The sequence below is a fragment of the Neovison vison genome, chromosome 1 (genome assembly GCF_020171115.1).
Source record: "Neovison vison isolate M4711 chromosome 1, ASM_NN_V1, whole genome shotgun sequence".
NCBI classification, from domain to species: domain Eukaryota; kingdom Metazoa; phylum Chordata; class Mammalia; order Carnivora; family Mustelidae; genus Neogale; species Neogale vison.
The window spans coordinates 218,251,168-218,272,905 of NC_058091.1; the positions used below are offsets into that span (position 1 = coordinate 218,251,168).

Consider the following 21,738-nt stretch of genomic DNA (forward strand, 5'->3'; position numbering starts at 1 on the left):
TTTTGTTGTGTTCTTTGTCTTTTAGGGAAGGGAGGAAGAGAGGAAGTCACACAATTAATATGGTTAGTCTGATTTTGAGCAACACTTTTTAACCTTTCTTCTCTATCAGACTTTGGCACTTACAACTACCACCATAACCGTTAACGTGAATTGAGGACGAAGTGTGTGCCAACACCTCAAGCAGTCCTGTGCGGGAGGTAGAGTAACCCCTGTCTTGAATGGGGAAACAAGCTAAGTGGCTGAGGCAAGGCCAGCCCCGCTCCTCACCTGGCGTGCTGACTGCTGGCCATACCTGCCATGCACATTGGCGCAGGGCGTTGTTGCTGAGCAGAGCTGAGTCTTAGTCAGGCAGAAGGTCAAAACTCAAGATAAGTTATGATACTTGGCTTATAAGGGACAGGACTTTTTCCACCACTTCCTTATTTTGTCAAGAGGGAAGGTTCAAGATGGATCAGAAGGCCCCTTTTGCTCCGTAGATTACTGACCATCACGGCATAAAGGATCACATTAAAACTTGGCCTTCTGTTTCCTCCCCATCTGTCCTTACCCCAGTTTTTGCCACAGTGTGGAGCATGAAAACTGCCACTGAGCAGCAGTACAATACCTGACTCTCTTCCTTGTGGGACCATGTTGCCTTGGCACCAAACTTTGTATCATGTTTTCACACTTCTTGCTGGCCATGGATATCAGATATGTGTGTGGGATTTTTGTTGTTGAAGATTTTCTGTGTATTCACAGGCCCTGAAAATCAGTTTATTAAAGTTATTTTTTTCATTATGAATGAATTAACATCTTTAGTAGAGGCCAGAAATCCTGCTGAACATCTCATGGTGCACAGGGCTCCCGCATGACTAGGAAGTACCTGGTCCAAGATAATCAGTTGTGCCAAGGTCAGAAACCCTGGCTGAGAGCAGAGAAGCAAGGCATCTACAGACATTTTTGCAGTGATGTAGATGAAACTCAAAAATAATGTTTGTGCAAATGGCTCATTTACAAATGGCATTTCTTAGGCTAGAAAAATAATATTTAATAATTTAATATATAACTAATAAAATAATAGTTGCTTTTTATCTAAGTAAACGAGTATAAAATATGCAATAATACAGGGTGGGATATTAGTCTTCCTAAACAAAGTCCATTGTGGAAAAGGGTAAATGATGATTTATATGATTTTGCTGTCAGGCGATATGTAACCGGGGCCAGGAGTCTTAAGTTCCCAAATGAAGCTGCTGTGATGTGAGCTCCTATGAGTCAGCAGGCTCTGCACCGCTGCACCCAGTGACCTCACTGGGAGTGCATGGTAAGAAAACGATGAAGTTAGAGATGGGCCCAGAGAAGCAGAAAATGTGTTATGGTTGTATTTGCATTAAATGGTCATTAATAATCTTCAGAGCTGAACTTTTCAGTCTATGACCATGATAAATTTTTAAATCTTAACTTTAGAAAATGGGGTAAGATGAGTACTTTTCAATGTCTTTATGTCAGGGAAATTGCCTTTTATTCTAAATAATAGCTCTTAGTTTGAAAATAACCTTTCCTTTCCCCCATTGAGTTGGCCTTTTTGCTGACATTGCATGCTGCTGTGAGGATGCTCTTACCCTTATGGTAACATGGAAGTCCAAAAGAGATGGTATCAGTGCCCGAGTTAATGGGAGTTACCCCTGAGAGCTTTGTTTAAAACAGACTTGGGCTGCATGTTTATTATGTATGAATGTTAGGGGTTTCAGATCTGAGCTGAACATGTTCAGAAAACAAGGTTTATTAATGCAATAATACAGGGTGGGATATTAGTCTTCATGTTCAGAAAACAAGGTTTATTCTTACGGGAAGCATCTGAAATTTAATTTCATGGTGGGCTTTAAATGCTAGATCAAGGACTACAGGGAAGATTTAAGGATTTCTAAGAGGTACATTATATTCTCATGTACTCAGTGGTAGGGGAATTTCACTTGCTTTTTGGTTTCTACAGTACTTCATCTCAGCAGAGTTTAAAATTTTAATCTTTAAAACCACCCCCCGCCCCAGGTTAAAAGCCTAAAACAGTATGTGGAATAAAACCAGTGCCCATTAAAATCTACCTCCAGTGACAGTACGCTGGGCCGCTGTTGGATATCAGTATTTCCCAGGCTCTGGCTTATCACTGGACCCATCTTGATTACAAAACTTAGATTTAACAACTCTTCCTTGTGAATGCACATTTTTACCCAGCTTAATTTCACCCACTTGGAATAGCCCTGCAGGGCAGGGATTATTGCCCTTCAGAGGGGAAAAGTGAGGCTTATGTGTCTTGCCCAGGGCCACACAGTTAATCAGTGGGGTCGCAGTACTTGAACCCAAGTTTGTCCAATTCCAAACCCACTTCCCAACAACCATACCGCATAACCACTGTGACGACCTGAGACAAAGTACATTCATTCATTCAGCAAATTTTTATTGAATATCTGTTGTGTGTCAGGCACTGTTAAAATAGTCACTGAGGGGGCACCGGGGTAGCTCAGTGGGTTGAAGCCTCTGCCTTTGGCTCAGGTCATGATCCCAGAGTCCTGGGATCGAGCCCCCACGTGGGGCTCTCCGCTCAGCAGGGAGCCTGTCTCCCCCTCTCTCTGCCTGCCTCTGCCTACTTGTGATCTTTATCAAATAAATAAATAAATAATCTTTTTTTAAAAAAATGGTCACTGAGGATACAGCAAGGAACAAAAAAGACAAAGATCCCTTCCCTCTTGGCATTTACATTCTAGGGAGGGAGATAGTTAATTCATAATATGTCATGTGGTGATAAGTGGTAGAGAGATAATGCAAAGAAGAGGAGAAGAGAATGCTGGGTAAGGGCTGGAGGTTGCAACTTAAACTAGCTTGGTTAGGGAAGGCCTTCCTAGAAAGATAACTTTTGACTAAAGACCCACAGGGGTGAGGGTGAGAATCATGGTGTTACCTATGGAAAAGTGTGGTAGGCAGAGGAACCAGCACAAAGGGTCCAGAGAGAAGCCTGCCTTGGGCGCCAGAGGACTAGCCTGGAGGCCAGTGTGGCTAGAACAGAAAGTTTAAAGTGGAGAATAGCAGGAGATGAGGCCAGAGAGATAAGGGGTACAGGAAGGGACAGATGGTGTAAGACTCCCTGGCCCATTAGTAAGGGTGCTGGCCTTCACTCTGAGATTAGAGCCCATCTGAAGGTTCTGATGGCATGCTCTGACCGAATATTTTCAGGGGGTTCGCTAGTCTAGCTGCTATGGGGTAAATGAACACAGAGGGCAGAGATGGGATGTGGGAATATAGGTTGGTTAGGAGGCTACCGCCATAGTCCAGGAGAGAAACGATGGGCTTAGATAGTCACGGTAAATGTGAGGAGAAGGGGATGGATGGGGTGTTTTTGGAAAGAAGAGCCAGCAGACTTGCTGTCGGGCCAATATTTTTTACCTGAGAAACTAGAGTAATGTGTTCACCATTTATGGAAGTAGAAAAGCCTAGGGAGAGAAGTAGTTTGGGGAAATCAGGAATTTGTTTGGAGGCATATTAAATTTGATTTGGGTTATTTTACAGATCCTTATTGATCACCCAAATGGGGCTCTTAATAGCTGGATATGAATTTGGAGATCAGAGAAGAGGTATGGACTGGAGATAGCAGTTGTAAAAGTCATCAGCTTAGGGCGCCTGGGTGGCTCAGTGGGTTAAGCCGCTGCCTTCGGCTCAGGTCGTGATCTCAGGGTCCGTCCTGGGATCGAGTCCCGCATCGGGCTCTCTGCTCAGCGGGGAGCCTGCTTCCCTCTCACTCTCTCTGCCTGCCTCTCTGTCTACTTGTGATCTCTGTCAGATAAACAAATTAAAAAAAAAAAATGTCATCAGCTTAAACCCATGAGAGTGCATTACAGTAACCTGCAGTTTTGGTTTGAACAGAGAGAGTCCGAGCCATGAATGGAGCTGTGCCTATTTTTTGTGGCGAGATCACCCCATGTAGCAGTCCTTATTATGTTGCTCCATCATCTGTGAAAACATTGCCAGTGACACCCCCAGAATTACCCAGAAGAACTGCTCGTCTTCAAAGAACTGGGTGTGACCAAGAGTCGATCTGCATGTATGACCCCAGTGAATTTTCAAGGTGCACAGTATAAAATCAAAGAGGAAATGGTGATCTGGGATTATGAAAGAGACCGAGAATTCACAAGTGAGGAGTTTGTCAAAAGATCATTATAGGGACACAGAGAAGCATTTAGAATTAGCAGTACAAGCATAAAGAGAGAGAAGGTAGAGTCAGTACCGCAGCAGACCTTTGTTGATATACCTGGAAGACGGGAAAAAAGAAACAAGAACGCCACCTCTGGTGTCTAGGAAAGGACCAGCTGGAAGGGCATTAACCTCCCTCCCCATCTCTGCTGTGCCTGGGTCTAGAGGGAGTAGGATAGAAACTCATGGAGAGGTTTGGGTAGGGTGAACAACTGGCAGGGCTTCCCCAGCACTGATGACCTGAGAGCCAAAGCCAGGGCCATGCTGGGCGATGCAGATGGGCCCGCACCCTCGGTTCCGGCCAGAAAGACGTGCTGGAACCGAGTAGTGTGACAGTGGAATAGAAGATAACTTACTTTAGTGTGATAGATGTAGTTAAAATCTCTTGTGATTTCCCACCCTGAGTATTCACATGCTTAACCCTTTGATTTCTGGAGACATTTCCAATTCCTTTTGCCAAGCAGCAACTTCTAATGGGACCAGTCCATGAAGCCCCATGGTTTTGGAGGCACAAGATAAGATAAAAGGAGTGTATGTAACCAAGAGACATCCTTATGACTCAGGACAGGCTGCAGTAACCTGAGGCCAAAGGATCATCTCTGGAGACAGACTGGGCCAGGTCCTGGAAGTCTCTGTTGAGCCCTCTGTGGGCATATTGTTGTGGCTGTGTGGAGGGAATCAAGATGCCAGGGCCTTGCACTGTACGCTCGCCATTCTGAGCTGAGTGGGCCCCCCAGGGTAACTGCTCCTGCTCTATTGGTGTGATCTGTCGCTTCTGCCTGGAGTTTGCATTCTGCAAACCTTACCCGGTACACACATACTGCAGGTCTCCGCTTAGACAGCACTTCGGGTGCTTTTCCTAGGTAACCAAAACTCACCCTTGAATTTTGGGAGCCCCTGTCACCCCAGTCACTTTAGGGCAGCCCTTTGTTTTGTTTGCCTTGATAAATTCCCACAGTATTACCCACTGCTGGGTATAGAGTGAACGTAAAAGAATCAAATGACTAAGAGAAATTCCTTCCTTTTTTCAGATACTCTGTTATTTATAACCACTTTTCCTGAACAGCTTTTCGTTCTTGGGTGTCAGTCAAAGCCACGGGGTATTATGTTAGTTATATAAGCTTATTTTGTAACTGAGTAAGAAACCAAGTGGGAGATATGCTATTAGATGTAATTCCTGAACATGACGGCTTTGTAGAGCCCCAGATTGGGAGGGATCACCCAGTCTGACCATCTTGTCAAATCCTCTCATTTTACAGGTAAGTAAAGGAACTTCGGATGGATAAAGTAACTGAGGTCAGCCAGTCAACTGTCTGTAGCACAGCTAGGATTAAAACCTGTTTTTGCTTTCTATAAGAAACCCTCCCAGTATCCTCCCGCATCTACATTGGTCTACTTATTTGTTGTTTTTAAGCAATAATGATAATTATCTGTTTCCTTCACCTCCCAGTTTCTGTCCTTAGACCCGAGCATGCTCCTAGGGTGGGTTAGTAAAGATAACGATGTAGCAGTTAGGCAAATAGTACAACACCCTCTTTGCAGTTTGCCAAAAGCCAGGGAGCCACTGAAAAAAAACACAGTCAGCCCTCACCAGTGAATGTGTTCCCCCACTGTGGGTGGCAAGTTCCAGCTCCCGATAAGCCCAACCCGGCACACAAGACAAACAGCACAGCACACACATGAACTTTTGCCACTTTTGTATTTTATTGTGGAACTGAGTTTTTTTTTTTTCTTTTACATCAAATATCCTCAATGGAAGAGGGGATATTGCACACAAATATCATAAAAGCACTACATATTACTTTCACTGAAAACTAATTTTCTACATTAGATATGACTGGATAGGATAGAAGTGATGCAGGATTATAAGACATAATACCATACACAGCTGCAGACTGACACAAACACCATTCAGAACAAGAGAGAGGAGTGGAGGTGCTTCTCCGCCGGGCTCAAGACCACTTCCTTCCAGGGCCGGAAAGAGAAGGCTGCATGCAGCGCAGGTACGCACGACTCAGGACGGCTGCATAGTGTTCTCAAAGGGGCAGCCCAGTCTTGATGCCTCATCATGATGGCTCCTGTTTGGGGAGCTCCAAACGAGTGCAGAGAAGCTATTTTTTTTTCCTTCCTTTTCAGTTTTTGATGCTGCCTTTTAAATGAATAGAGTCAGATTTTTTTAAAATAGTCAATAGTTTAAATACCAGGTGAATAACCTAATTGCTTTCAAAGAAATGCTCATCCCTAGGCTGCTTTTGGTGTGTTGTTCAGTTGGTTAGAAGATAAAAGCTTACAGTTCCTTTCAAATGGAAACAAATCTTTTCTTCTAAATCTGACGCACAAAAAAAAAAAAAGTTATTAATCTAACTCACAATATCATTACCGAGCAAGAACCTCCTGTGACAGGTGACTAAAGAGAGGCAAGAAAAGCAATTTCAGAATTGTAGAGCAGCTCCTGAGAGCTGAAATTTGGTAATAGAAAATGGAAGGTGGTAGAATTTTCATTAGCAAATGACTGAATCTTATTAAATGAGTATTGAAAAGCTCCTAAACTGCATAAGCTATTGGAGACACTTAAAACATTCATATACACTGGGGAAACCATTCACTAGGATATGTAAGGTTTAAAAAAAAATTTTTTTTTTTGAACTCCATGGAAAATGGCGTTGGGGAGGGGAGTCAGTCATTGTATCCAGTCCCACCACAAGACTGAGAAAGCATGCATGGGGGTTGGGTTTTGAGAAAGGGGATAGAATTGGTTAAAATTGAAAGTGGAGGATCATCTCTAACATTTAGTCTCTGTAGAATTTTGCTTAAGAATACTACCAAAAGTTCATGATCATGAGTGCCCTCTCGATGGAGTCTCATCATTTAAACAGAGTGTCAATTCCTTTCACTCAAATATTCAATCTGTACAATTGGATTAAGTAATCAGTATGAATAAAGCTCCTAGAAGTCTGTGTCAATCTTTAGCCCTCACCATGAATGTACATGGTACATTGTGATGGCTGTTACTAAACTAATTGTGTACTTATGGAACTAGCAAAATTAGGTTAGTCACACAGGTAGGAAAGGTGTCTGGAAGGACAGGAGCAACCTGCAATGCTGACTTTCCTGGTATACTCAAGCTCTGTGGTCATCACTGAGAACAATGGATGGAAAAAGGTATAGTTGGTTTCATAGGAAAAAGAGCCAGCTGACCAGTGACAGCTTTTGTATATTTTTACCATTAAATCCCATAACAAAAAAGAAGAAAAATAAAGGAGTAGGATAGAATGGTTACAATTGAAGACTGGCTATAATTCTCTAAAACGTTTGTGTTTTTTTTTAAAAAGCAAAATAATGCACATGTTAAATAAACTTAATTTGGAAAACTGGAAAATAATTCCATCTTCTGTCAAAGAAAAATCAAGCAGAGGTCTGGATTTGGCAAGAAGGCTGGAAATCAGTTTCTCTTCCCATGTATTACGTGGACCTAACCAACTCAACTAATCAGTAAATCACCATGAGTATCTTAGGTTGTCTCATAAAATAAGTTTGAAGTAGGTAAGTTTATACTCAGTAAAATCCATTTTGTCACAACAAGTTTCCGTTTTGTGTGAATTTTTTGTACCCTTTATCAATGTGTCGTTCTTAAGGACTCTAAAGAAATGGGGTAATAAATAAAAGTTGCATTTCTAGAGAAGCCTAAAAAAAATAGAATATTAATTTTTAAAAAAAAAATTAAAACATTTGAAAAATGTAATTCACAGCATTAAGTAGACTGCATAGGTCCTCTGTGAAGGGACCTGAAGAAGCATTGTTTAAACCCTCATAGTAGTTAGCAGTGCAAAACATACACTTATCAGACAAAAATCAACTAAAATGTTAATTTTGAAATAAATAACTAACATAGAAAATAAAATGAGGTCATTGTTCACTACTCCGTAGATCTTAAGAGTCTGCAGGAAACACAACATGACAGAGCACAGCACAGTTGTCACTGAGAAGTTTGCCACATCTGAACACTGGGTGCATTGATCTGCAACTTGAAACTTGACATCAGTTTAAATCATGATCTGGCTTCCAGGTTCATCATAGTTCAATAACGACAATGATGGAAATAATCTCTGAACTCTATGTGATGAATCGTTGGAGACGAGAATTCGTTTGCTTTCAGTGAATTATTTCTTCTACTTTTTTTCCAGAAAAGAAAATCCCAAAGCAAATTTTTGCCAGGGTTCTTTGAACTTGTCTTGACTCTTTTACCTCATGATTAAAGGTCTTGAAAGAAGGATGTAGAATACCACAGGGTGATATACTTGCAAAGGCCTGGAAAAGTAGCCTACCGTGCCATTCTCCCCCACTCTCAAATAACGCGTACTCGGATTTTTATGTTAGGGGAATCAAGGGGTGGGAGGTATCACTATTCCTGGTAGTTATGGGTTTTAATAAATACTATTACTGCACTATCAGACTTCAACCTCACCAGAACTTCAAGAAACATTATTTTGTCTTATGAAAGACTTCAAAAAAAAGACTGTCACTTGAAATTTTCTTTGCAGTTTCCTGTAAATGAAAACATTTGTTAAAAATTTCATCTATGAAAAGTTCTCACATATCTAGGGAAAAAAAAAAACTTCTGTACACTTGATCCCATAATTATGCAGAAAGTAATGGAAAATTAAAAAAAAGCCAATGTAAGACAAAGGAAGGTAAATACTGTACACTTGCCGAGAACCTCTTCCACCGTTAAGATTCACTGTGTTCCCAGTCCTGATCTTAGAAGCCATTTCGATCTTGGAACTTGCAGTAGTTAAAGAAGCTATGAAAGGCTCAACTTGTTTGGCTGAGGGGCCACAGGTGCACGGAGGTGGTAATTCAACACATGACTCAGCCTCAAACCGCTGCACCCATCAGATCAGCTTCTAGGACCCCCACACGCGCACACACTTGCTCCTTGAACTGGAGTATCTATAATCCTACATGGATGTTTTATAAACTTGCGGTCTCACATTAAAAAATAAGTGCATCAAGTATCTTTGTACATTCAAGTCACTTTCTAAGGCAAATTGTCTACCGTGTGTACTCCCAACCGCTTTGGTATTTGCTTGTTAATTGGGGTGGACTTGGGTGTTTCCGCATGCAGGTGAAGTGACTCCGAGTGGACTAACTGGGTGAACAAATGCTGGGAGCATGCCTTAGATCGATCTACTCGTGTGTCAGAAGAGTCTGAGAGTTCGGAACGGGGTTCAAACCACTCGTGCATCCAGTCTGCGCTCACTACATCATGTCAGTGTGCAGCCTTCAAATTGAAGGAGCTTAATTAAGGCGTGAAAATCTCACATGCCCTCCTAACACGTTTTGTTCTTTTGGTTTCCTTCCAGCTAACTTGTTTCAGAAAATGAAGACCCTTTTTGATGACTCAGACTGACACAAGTTGAGAACTTTGCCTATGTAGACTATAGAATACAGACTGCCTGCAAAAATGCAGCCCTAAGTGCTGGTTATTTTCTCCTCCTTACCCCACCTTGCTCTGTCTCTTTCTCTCTGGGTATCTCACCAGCACACTCGACCATTACCTCTCCTTCTCTTGCATTCTTTTCCTTTCTCATTCTCTCTCTCCTGTGTTCTCTCTCATTGTGCGCGCGCACTCTCTCTCTCTTTCTCTCTCTCTCTCTCTCTCTTTCTAAGACAAATGCCTCTACCTAGCAGAAGTCAGTTGGGTTTGCTAGTGCATGGTTTCCAAATGTTCAGCAGAGATGAATTGGGGTAGGTAATTTTGCAGTAACTTGAACCCTACTGTGGGAATACTGTTACTTCCCTTAGCAATCAGCAAAAACTAAGAAATATTAGTGACTTGCATCACCGTGACACAGTATAGCATTTGGCAGGTAACAGTTCAGTGACCTATTTAGATGAATTGACTTTTTTAGAAAAGGTGGTTTCAAATTGAAGAATTTCTGGAAACAAAGTTCAAATCCTGTGGTGTGGCTGGCCTTGGTTTTTACAGTTCAATCTTGCATGCAGGGAAGGATTCATCTTGCATAACAACCGTGCTGCTGCTTGCTAAAACCATGATGTTGAGGTCTTGTTGTTTCTCATGGGTCTCTTGGTACCATTCCCTCATCACTTCTGAGTCATGAGTAGGGATCAGGGTTACCTGCAGGGAGACAGAAAATAGCTGGTTAAGGGCAGAGCTAGAAATCAGACCAAAAAAATAGAACAATAATAAGGTACGAATCAGACCATTAAAAGAAGGGGCAAGAGAGGAAATTTTTCTGTTTTTTTCTCAAGAAATACAAAGGACTTTTCAACTTACATTTTCCAGGAATCAAAATGAAGCTGCAAAAAATTAAGTTTTCCTGAGAGAGTTGAAGACTGGAACCAAAAGCGGCTCATGGACCAGTCAATTAGTCCATCTATATTCATCATCGGGTTTTCAGATATTTAGTGTTAATAGAAGAAGGGCTTCGGGAAAGGAGGGATTGCTTGTATTTCCTTTCACACACCTGGGCAATTTTGCATGAAAGATACTGCGTATTTAATTCAAGGAACTTTAGTTATCACTGCTGCTTAATTGTGTGTAACTAATATTTCATCCTGGGAACAAAGATTTGTTATCTTTGTGTGTGTGGCTGGGATGGTAGAGTGAGTGGCTGGCTGGCTGGCTGGCTGGGTGGGCACTGGTTTGAATGGTAAAAATTCCATCTAATATTCATTAGGAGACCACTGGGTGTTTCTCATGAAATTTAATATGATTAACTAGCAAATAATTCTATTTAATATTATGCAAACATAGTTTATTAAGTGACTCTGCAAAACCACTGGTAAAACTGAGATAAACAAAGATCACAGCCGAAATAAGAGAGGTGGCTCGTAGCCAGTTACGATGTTTGTGAGCTGGAAGAGTCTTGTTGGGGACCATTTTCTGTAGTGCTCCTTCTATGGGATTTCACCTGGACAGGTGATTTTCCAAATGGCCACATTCCTAGCTTTGGTCTATTTGTGAAACACAAAGGAGTAAAGACAACTGTAGTAGCTCTCACATGGAAATACCATTTTGATTCATACACAAATATTCTTGGTATATCAGGGGGAAGATAAAGTAATCTTGGGCCCGTTTTGTAGACAAGTGAATTATGATTAGGATGATAAAGTAGCTCTCCTCCTAGACTATGGTTGGCACCACTAGGTGCCAAGAATAATATTCTAGACTATCTTCCATGTGTGAAATCCACTTTGTCCTCCGGAGGTTTCATGTGTAAGAGACCCACAGGGCACCTCGTGCAATCCACAATCACAGTGGTGCCTCTTTAAACACAATTCCTTCCCTCCACCTCTGGACACAGCTCCATGTGCCATGCAGACACTGTCCTGGGGCTCTTACCTGCATGTTGCTGCCCCATTGGGCTTTCCCTTCCAACAAGGCATCCAGGACAGCCCGGCTGGGCTCCTCGGCAGCAGGGTCATTCCCACTCACCACGTAGTAGGATGACCTCACCCTCTTGAAAAATTCGACATCCACATTCTTACTATTGCTGTGATTGGGAATGTAGCACAGGTCCAAATACACAGGGGGGCCTGGAGGCACAGCTGAAGGCTTGGAAGGCTTGGTGGTCCCTGGTCCTTTAGTAAATAAGCAAAGAGAAAAGCTTGGGTCACAGAAATGCGAAGAAACCCACTGGTCCGGTACTACTCTCTTCCTACTCATCCCCAAGAAAGTCCTGCTGGATATGCAAAGGGGGCATTTGGATTGGGTGTTTCTTTCTCTCGTAAAGGGCAGTTGGAGAAAGCATAACATGGTTGTTTATCATCTCAACAGGAAAAGCAAAGGATGGGATGGTTTTCCTTTGTGGACAGCCCATTAGAAAGGAAGAAGACTTCTAAGGCCCTCCCAAAAGACGGAACTAGAGAGTAATCCCTCCTCCTAAGAGTTGCTAATGTGCATCCTAATTTGAAATGTGATCTAAGAAACCCATTTTGAAAGTCAAAAAGAGGCCTCTGCATTTGGTAAACCACAGTTAAGCAGTGTTAGTAATCCACTTTAGGATCTCATGTGACAGAAGCTCTGGTCACAGCTGAATATCATACCCCATCGTCTGACTCAGTAAATGTTTCAGATTTTAACATCCTATGATCTCCAGGGCCCCCCGAACTCAGTCTTGTTCATAAACTAATGAAACACTGCATTCTGTCCTCACACAGTACTCTGAAAAGTGAGACCTCTCTCCCTCAGCAAAGCTGGCTACCAAACTTTGACAAGAAGAAGGTTCAGAGGGGCGCCTGGGTGGCTCAGTGGGTTAAAGCCTCTGCCTTCAGCTGGGTCATGATCTCAGGGCCCTGGGATCGAGTCCTGCATCGGGCTCTCTGCTTGGCAGGGAGCCTGCTTCCCCCCTTTCTCTCTGCCTGCCTCTCTGCCTACTTCTGATCTCTGTCAAGTAAATAAATAAAATCTTAAAAAAAAAAAAAAAGGCTCAGAAAGATGGCTTTCTCTAGCCAGTCGAGACCTACCAGACTGGGGGAAGGGGTGTCTGGCTGCCAGAACTCCCAGTCTAAATTATAAAGCTGGCAAGGTCAAGATTCAGATGAACCCAAAACTGGTCTGGTGAGATGACTTCCTGACTTGTTCTGGCTAGAAGGTGTCAACTTTTTGAACAGTCACAGAACTGGCATTCTAAGGCAGTGGTCCTTCAGCCTAGCTGTATAACTAGCATCACCTAGTAAGCCTAATACTCAGGGCCAGGCCTTCCACACCCCAGAGTCTGGCTTCACTGGGCTGGGACAGAGCTGGGCACCACCATGTTTTAAAAGCATCCCAGATACATGTTAATGCGCATCTGGATCCTATATACTTAATCCTCTTTCCTTTTTCCATAGGGGAGTTCAAGACTATCACCCCAGAGTCAAACCACCAGTTGTCCGGTTTTACTTTCAGAAGGATGGAATAGTGATGAGAATCAGCCAAACTGATATTTGGGGAAACTGACTCATTTTAATAAATAACCAGCCATTTTAATGAATCTGAGCTACTTTTAGCTCAGACTTACCTCATGACGCCCATATACCAAAGCATTCTGACTGATAGCGGAAGTTCATAAACTACGGTTCTAACCATTAAAAATGTCCTCAGTTTCCCCCTGTGAGCTAAATCACCACCATCAACGCCAAACGAACGTTGCTCACAGAAGCACAAACTGAGAGAACTGACAAGAGTCGACCAAGGTTTGTTGTAAAAATCAATCAATAATGCAGTTGTGTTGTTGTAGAAATCTACTGGAAAAGCACCTTCAAAGTAAATTCAAATGAACTCCTCTTTATCACTTGGCCTTAAGAATACCTCTTTAAATGACACACAAAAAATGTTTTTAAAATCCCGTTGTGTGGGCGAGAGTGGCTATATCTGGCAAGTTTGGTAGCCAGTTTCGGTCGGTTTTTAATCTGTCTGGAAGGATTTCATGTTTTCTCCCAAGTGCAGGCCAGCTGCCAACTCTTTCAAACCAAGAGGTTAATTATCTAGTGGTTTTCCACTACTTCTAAGCATGAGCAAATTCAGTTTGTTGGCTGCAGGCATGTACAGAGAGGAAACGTGATGAGAACTCGGGCTTGAAATTGACCCTCCCGGCTGCTCAAAGTAAAGCTTTGCAGCTATAAGTGATGCTTCCTCACAGGCACAGAATTTCAGAGTCCCAAGGGTCAGCTATCAGGTTTTTCCCTTAATAAATGAGGAAATGTTATTTAAATTATTTTTTGCTTTACACATTTGGGTCGATTTGTAGTACTTTGTGAACTGAGGTCTGAAATTGCTGAGTAACTACTTAAAACAAATAAAATGTATTAATGCAAATCCCTATGATTGGTTTGAAGCAAAGAAATAAAGCCGGGCCATCAGAGAGACCTGCTCATCAAAAACCCAGGTCACTGCTGAGAACTTGATGAATAAGGGAATTGGGATCAAAACAGAAATGATCAAAAGTCAGAGATATCTCCTACCAACTGAATTTCAAACTGGTATAGAATCCTGACTCTGTTAGTGAGACCATGGCCTAAGAGGGGGATAAGAAGAGCTTTGATGTTTTTCTCTCAATTTGTACTGTGTACTGGCAATTGAAATTATGACATTCATTGGCCAGTAAGAAAACAAATAAGAGTACTACCTTTAATGTGCATGTCGCCCTAGACTGGCGATTATTTTTAAACGTAAAAATTTTCTAATTTTTAATTTTTAAGTGTCATAACTTTACATTTAAAAATGTGATGATTTTACTTTAAAAATTTTTTTCATAAAAAAATTGAATCTAAATCTTGGGCCGACACTGGCCATGCTAGGCTAGGCTTGGCTTGGCACTCTGGGTCTCCCTAAGCCTTTGGGAGCTCCTGGCCTGTGTCACCTTCCCTTGATTCTGAGGCCCATGTGGCTGAAGTCAATGCCAACACAGTCTCCCAGGGGAGCCTGAAACACACATCCCTGGTTCTGAAGATTCAGAACAAGGCTGTGGTTGCTCTGTTGCAGAATGGAACAAAGCCAGGAAATCACACCTGGTGAATCAGAGCCGCTCCGGGCAGAGTGCCACACCACCCTCAAACCTACGGCCCCACAGGGCTGAGACCCACGCCTTTTGGCAGAAAAGGCAGTAGAGGGGAAAGGGACTGTTGTACTCTCTCATCTTCCTAGTACCAAGTCGCAGGGAAATTCAAATGCTCCGGTCCAAGTGCAGCAATCTCGGCCTCTATTAGGGTGCCGGCACCTTCCACCTACCTGCAGCGGCAGTCTTTACCGACTTGGATGTGGAGGCATTGGCGGCATTCTTGGTGTCCTTGTCTTTCTCTTCCCCACGTGCAGCTTTGACCTCGGGAGCGGTAGTGGTTTTTGTTGCTTTCTCCACAGATTCCTTCTTCTTAGGAGAAGACACTCTAGACACTTTATCTGAGGATTCCTTCAAGCCCGCTGGTTTGGGTGAAGCTGCAGAGGGCTTCGACTTCCCGTCCCCCTTTTTGACAGGGGATGACGACTTGGTCTTTGTGCCTGGCTTTTTGGTTTTGGTCTTCTCTTTCAGGTCTTTCTTCAGAGCTTTGCCCAGGTTCTGCTCGATGGCCAAGGCCTCCGGGTCCATCATGGACACGTCAGGGTGGCGTGGAGAAGGGCTGCGGTCCTGCATGGGAGCTGGAGGTGGGTCCATGTGTCTGTATGTGACGGTTTTGTCTGTGGGGATAGTTTCTGATTCATCTTCAGAGTCGATATTTGCATCAGCTGTGATGGAAGGGCACTCTTCGGTCTCCGGAGGGACATCAGAATCTGTCTGGGAGGGAGCAGACTCGCTGACTGAGGTGGGAGGGGTTTCGTCACATTGTCGCCCCTGTGGCTTTCCTCCTGGAGGTGGTGGGGCTCCCCCTGCTTGGGTGAGGGGCTTTTCGGATTCTTCAGTTGGCTCTTCACTGGCAAACCACTCAAGAGGATTGGGATTAATGAAGGAGGGTGAGAGTTCCGTCTTGGGATGCTTGTATTCACAGGAGGACACAAGGCATAAGTCAACATCCTGGCGAGCCTCTGAGGGGGACTTCTTTTCCGCAGTGTAGCACTGGTCCGAAGTCTCATAGGAATACGTAGATGCTTGGGGCGTTCTGGTGATTTTCTCTGCAGTCTCATAACAGTACTTCGAAGCCTCAGGGGTTCGTGTAGCTGTTGTAGATGTCTCATAGGAGAAACTTCCAGACTCAGAGAAACTGGCAATTTTCTCAGTGGTCTCGTAAGAGTAGCTAGAATCTCCAAGTGTGTGGCCGCCGTCTTCAGGGTCATCATAGCCATTGCTGATGTCATCCAAGAGCCTTCTAGACCTCTCGGTCTTTTCATAGCTGTAACCACTCACTTCAGGGGTCCTCATCGTCTTCTCACTTGTCTCATAGCTATACTCCCCCTCTTCAGGGCTCCGGGTGGTCTTCTCAGGAATGTCATAGGCATAGCCACCATCTTCAGGAGTCTTGGTGGTTTTCTCAATGGTATCATAGGAGTAGCTGCTGTCAGATGGGGATTTTGTGGTTCTCTCTGTCTTCTCATAGTAATAGCCACTCACATCTGGGGGCCGGGTGGTTTTCTCGTAAGACTCATAGTCATAGCCTTCTCCATCTGGGGACCTGGTTGTTTTTTCGGGCTTTTGATACGCATAGCTGAAGTCACCAGGTGTCTTCCCTCCACTGTCCTTCTCCACACCAGATGAGGTCAAATCTCTGTTCAAGGCTAGCTGATGTTGCATCGTATCAAATAACATTGAGGCACGGAAGCCATAGGGCTCTGCGGATGCTGCATCCATTGCTGGAGGAGAGGAAGCATGGCAAACTGCTATGCTCTCTTTGACGGCAGAGGTAGAATCTGAAAAGCTAGGTGAATATAAAGGAGAGGACTCCCGTGGGGTGAGTGGCGAGATATCAGATTTTGGTGAGAGTTTCTCTCCTTCTAGACTTTGCACTTTTTCTGAGGTGAGTGAGGCATATAAGGATATATCTCTGGGAGGAGCAACGTCGGATAGAGTGTCTTCTTGGAGAGGAGATGCTATCTGAGAGGGAGTATGTGCTGAAGAGGTGGATGGAGAGGCCTCAACCTGAGACACTGAGATAAGCTCAGAAAGATCATTATCTTGGGTGTAGGACGGCTCCTCCATTGGTGGTATCTTATGCGATAAACTAGAGTCCTGCATGTCCGAAGGACTGTAATCCACTTCAGTTGGCCCATTTTCAGTGATGTGAAGCATACTCGCACCCACCGTAGGGTGATCTGGAGACTGTCGGCTAAAGTCCATAGCAAGGGAATGCTCAGGGGATTCCTGGCCAAATTCAATAGACATTGAGGACTGTTCTGATCTGTGATCTTGGACTGGTGTCCTGGATTTGGCTGTTTTAGGGGAGAAATCTGGTGGAGAAATTGACATTGGTCTTGGACATTCTTCTTTAGATGGAGACATTTCTGTTTCCTGGAAAGTAGTCGGCGTTTGCACCACAGACACTGAAAGGGAGTCATCCACTTCAGTGGAGTGTGGGGAGCCAACCTCAGCATGCAGAGAAGGAGACACATCATCTGTTGTTGGCTCTGGAAATGAGCTTGTAGCCACAGAAGCTGTGGATACTGAGGCCACACCCTCCATATGAGAGTATGTGTCTTCTGCTACACCCTCATCAACAGGAGTAGCCGACTTGTCTGAGACAGTGCCTTCAGAAATGGACATCTTAGTATCTTCCTTAAAAGATCCAAACTGACTGACATCTATTTGGGTAGGAGAAACATCTCCTCCTAACTTCCTTTCATCTAAAGCCAGTCCAGATTGAGAACTCAAAGCTTCGACATCGTCAGTTTTCTTTTCTTGACCAAAGTCTTCCTTTATTGGTATAAAGTCTGTGCTTTTCCCTTCCTCTTTGTTTTGGAAAAGACCAGTAGAGGTTATGTCAGAAACTGGACTTAATTTGTCTGGAAAGCCTTGTTTTCCATTCTTTCCTTCAAAGGGGCTTTCAGCACCTCTACCAGCAACCTTGTCATCAGCACTTAGAAAACCTTCATATGCAGACTCAGATCCAATTAGGGGAGGGCTCCGTAAAGGAGACAAAACTTTTTCAATGGGAGATTCTGAGTCAGGCACAGGTTCATCCATGGGGCTTATGGAAGCCCTTTCATTCTCATCTTTGGCATCACTGAATTCAAAACTCACTGGAACCGCTGGTGGTTTTTCAGTTACTTCTGTGGGGAGCTGACTAGACTTCTCTTCCGTGGGAGACTGGTAGTAAGGTGTGTGGCCCGCACTGCCAGTTACAGACTGAGAGGGAGACACCACTTCCAGGGTCTTATCCTCAGGACTAGCACAATGCTCTTCAACTACTTCTTGGGTCACTTCAGGAGACACTGGGGCTGCTTCTGCCTCTGCTGAGACTTGAATCTCATTGGGCGTCAAAGAAAAGTTCACACTGCGTTCACCTAGAGGGGTCTTCTCTATGGGTGAAGGAGGAGATGGGCTCAGGGATGGGCTCTTGGGTGGACTCAGTTTTTCATCAGAGACTGCTGGGATGGATTCTTTGATCATCAGTGTGGCACTGGCTCTTAGGTCTTTTTCTTCCGAGCAGTACGCATCACGCAGAGCAGATTTGCTAAATTTGTCTTCCTCCATGGACGATGGTGGTGAGATGGTGGAGGCTGATGCATTGTAGTCCTTCCCATCTGTGGCATCTGTTTTTGAGCCTTCAGATAATCCATTGAGTGTTGTAACAGCAGGTTTGCTGTATTCCTGCGCATATAGTGCAGACTCGTATTTGGTGATGTTTACAAATTCTTGAGATGGTGACTCTGTCTCTTCGTTGTTGATCTCATCACTCATCACATCGCGAGGAGTAGACATCTCATCCATTGGGGTGGGTTCACTGGAAATCTCAATGGTAGACTGCGTGTAGCCAGAGGTGGCAGTGAACTCTTCAGGCTGGTCTTCTCGATTCTCCTCATCAGAAGCGGTGGCCTCACTCTCTGAGCCTCCAGGTAAAGTCTCATCATGAATTGAAGACGCAGGTTCTCGGGCAGGAGACTGGGCTCCTGGTTGCTTGATGGCTGTGGTAAGGAATCCATACTGATCCTCGACGCCACCAGCCTCCGCAGCCTTGTCGACCACGGCCATCACGTAATCTTCAGCTTCCGCTTTTTCGGGCTCATATTCTTCCTCTCTGGCATCCTCGGCTCTATCCTCTTCATCACCCTCCTCCTCCGATTGTTCAGCTTCTCCTTTCTCCACCACCTCGTTCATGTCTTCTTCTGCTCGGTCATCTCCACTGACCAGAGACTCCCTCTTCTCCTTAATGTGCACATCTGCCTCAGCCTTGGCACTTTCCTCCTCCTCCATGAGGCTGTGCTTGGAGGTGCTCACACACACATTTTCTTCAACGTCCTCTTCCGGCTCCTCAGCCTCCTCAGTTTCTGCCTTCTCTTCATAGTCTCCAGTCTCTGAGGATTCTTCAAAACCAGCTCCTTCATCTTCATATTTTTCAATGTCATCCACTCCCTGCTTCTCGACCGGCTCCAGCTCCTCTGGAGTTTGTTCACATTCACCCTCCCCTTCAGTGGTAGTGATTCCCTCATCGGGAGACTCAGCAGGGCCTTTGATGACTTCTGTCTCTTTCTGGATGACATAGGCTTCAACTGGCTCAGTTTCCTTCAGTTTCTCCTCATCTTCAATCAGCTCCAGCTGAGGCTTCATGTCTTTTGCTACATCGACCTCTTCGGCCTTTAGCTCTTCAAAGTCCTTGGTCAGATCCTCAGGGGATGACATAAGGGACCTCTCGGCCTCAAGTTCTTTGGCAGGGCCAGCGCCTGCTACACCAGCTGCTGCTGCCACAGCCGCAGCAGCAGCCACAGAGCCAATGGCTGCGGCCGCAGCCTCTGATGTCTTGCCTTCCTTCTTAATGACTTTAATCTTCCCCTTCTCCTTTGGCTTCCCAGCAGCAACAGAATCTTTCTTAACAGCCTCTTCCTTCTTGGGTACTTTTGGTTTTAATGCAGCTGGTTTTTTGGCTTCAGATAGAGGAGTAGATGATTTCTTTGTGTCTTTAGGAAGTCTCTTAACTTCTTTTTTGGGTTCCTTTTCTTCCTTTTTAATTTCCTTCTTCTCCTCCTTCTTCACCTCCTTCTTGGCTTCCTTCAGTGGGGTTTCTTTCTTAACCTCTTTTTTGGGTTCTTTTTTCTCTTCTTTCTTGATTTCTTTTTTCACTTCCTTTTTAACCTCTTCCTTTTTGGGTTTTTCCTCCTTCTTAATGGGTGTTTTGTCCTCCTTTTTAGCCACTTCTTTCTTGGGCTTTTCCTTCTCCTCTTTCTTTTCTTCAGATTTTGCCTTTGTTTCCTTTTTCACCATCTTCTCCTTGGCAACTTTGGGTTTGACATCTGTGGTGGGCTTTTCAGCCACCTCAGCTTTCACCGGGGGCAGCTCTTCCTTGCTGGGGACCTCCTTTTCAGTCATTGGAGGTTTGGTCTCTGTTTTTATGGGCTTGTCTTTTTTCACGGTTACCTTTTCTTTGCTTTCAACTTTGGCTGCCTTTTCCACGTGATTAGCTTTTGCGACGTCAGCGGTCTCTTCTTTGGACTCCTTTCGGACAGATTTACTGGGAAGTGGTTTTGCAGCTGGCTTCAGGCTCTCTCGGCTGTCGGCTCTCTGTTTCAGTTTCACTTGTTTCACAGCTGGAGTCACCACCTGGCCAGTTAGGTCCTTCTGGGTGGCCAGTGGCTGTTTCAGAAAGTCTAAGTGTTTGAGCTTTTCCAGTCCTTCCAGGATATTGTACTGGGTGCTATTGCCGGGAAACAGGACCCGAATGATTTTCTCTGCAGGATTTGCTGGATGCCACACGATCAAAGAGGAGACTGAAGTTAAGTAGGAAATTGGGATATCTATTTCTTGACCATTAGGCAGGATTAGTTCAGCCTTGTCTTTGTTAGTGCCAGTCCACTGTTGCATAAAATACTGCATTTCCTTGCTGCTCTTGACTGGGTTAAGGACGTACATCTCAAGTTTACCAACTCCCATTTTTTGGAAAAGAATGACAGGGTCAATGGTATTGCCTACACTTCTAAAGAGAGGTTCTGGCTTCATGGACAATTTATTTAGGTACTGGAGAGTGAAGCAAGCTTCTTCTATGCTTCTCTTCATCTTGATGTTTGGCTCTGGATTTTTAAGATTTTCAGGGACATTGAGAAATACAACTCCTAAGTCAGGAGAGATGAGGTTTTTCATCCAGTCACTATTTGTGGTGGAGCCCTGAGACTGTTCTTCCTCGAGCTCTGCAATCTTCCGCTGCAGCATGCTGTTTATTCCAGGCAAATTGTCATCCCCAATGTGGGTGAGTAGGATGGAGTCCACTCGGTCCAAGTGTCGGATGAGCTTCCAGAAGCAGGATTTCCTTTCCGATCCTCCATTGATGAGCATATTGAATCCGTTCACAGCAAACAGTGCAGAGTCGCCCCTCCCTCCTGGAAAAATGTAACAACAAGGCTTGGAGAGCTTTAGGAATCCGCCTGATGTGGGAGGTTCTAGGATATCAAAGGGAGATGGGACTTCCACTGATTCCGAGAGATATTCGGTAAACTCGGAAAGTCCTTCCATTTCTGGCAATATAGAAGCTGAGTTGAGTTTAATATTAATGAAGTCTTGGAGGTTGTGTCTGTCAAGATTGGAGTTCTTCCAGTCCCCTTCTTCAGGGCAGAACAGTGTTAAGCTGGCTTTGTTGGCAGGATGGGTGGTACTCAGTAATTCCCCAATCTGGGAGTTAAAAAAAATAATAATAATAAAGGAAGAAAAGAAAAGGTTTAAGTGACTATCATCACTGATCCATCATTTCCATCCATTACTACGCATTACAGGATCACCAGGTACACAAAGGGCTGATTTCAGAGGTGCTAGTTGGGTAAACACAGAATTATTGCCATTCTGGTAGCTGAACAGCCTCCACCCCGCACCCTTCTATTACTCCCTTCTGCCTCAACCACTGCTCCCCTGCCAGCACCTCCTCTGGGACCCCTCCAGCCTCTGTTCT

The 21,738-nt window shown here is 44.2% G+C and overlaps 1 protein-coding gene across 2 annotated transcripts in view; it reads right to left on the minus strand.

The window, feature by feature from the left end:
* Positions 1-5,900: 5,900 nt before the first annotated feature.
* The window catches only part of MAP1B (microtubule associated protein 1B), a 95,603-nt gene continuing 79,765 nt past the window's right edge, over positions 5,901-21,738 (minus strand). For both annotated transcript variants that reach the window (XM_044267461.1, XM_044267469.1), the window contains 3 exons: positions 14,954-21,464; positions 11,585-11,823; positions 5,901-10,357 (listed from right to left, as the gene is read on the minus strand). In XM_044267461.1, coding sequence (XP_044123396.1) covers positions 10,202-10,357; positions 11,585-11,823; positions 14,954-21,464 — 6,906 coding nt within the window. In that variant the 3' untranslated portion in view covers positions 5,901-10,201. The remainder of the gene's footprint in view (positions 10,358-11,584; positions 11,824-14,953; positions 21,465-21,738) is intronic.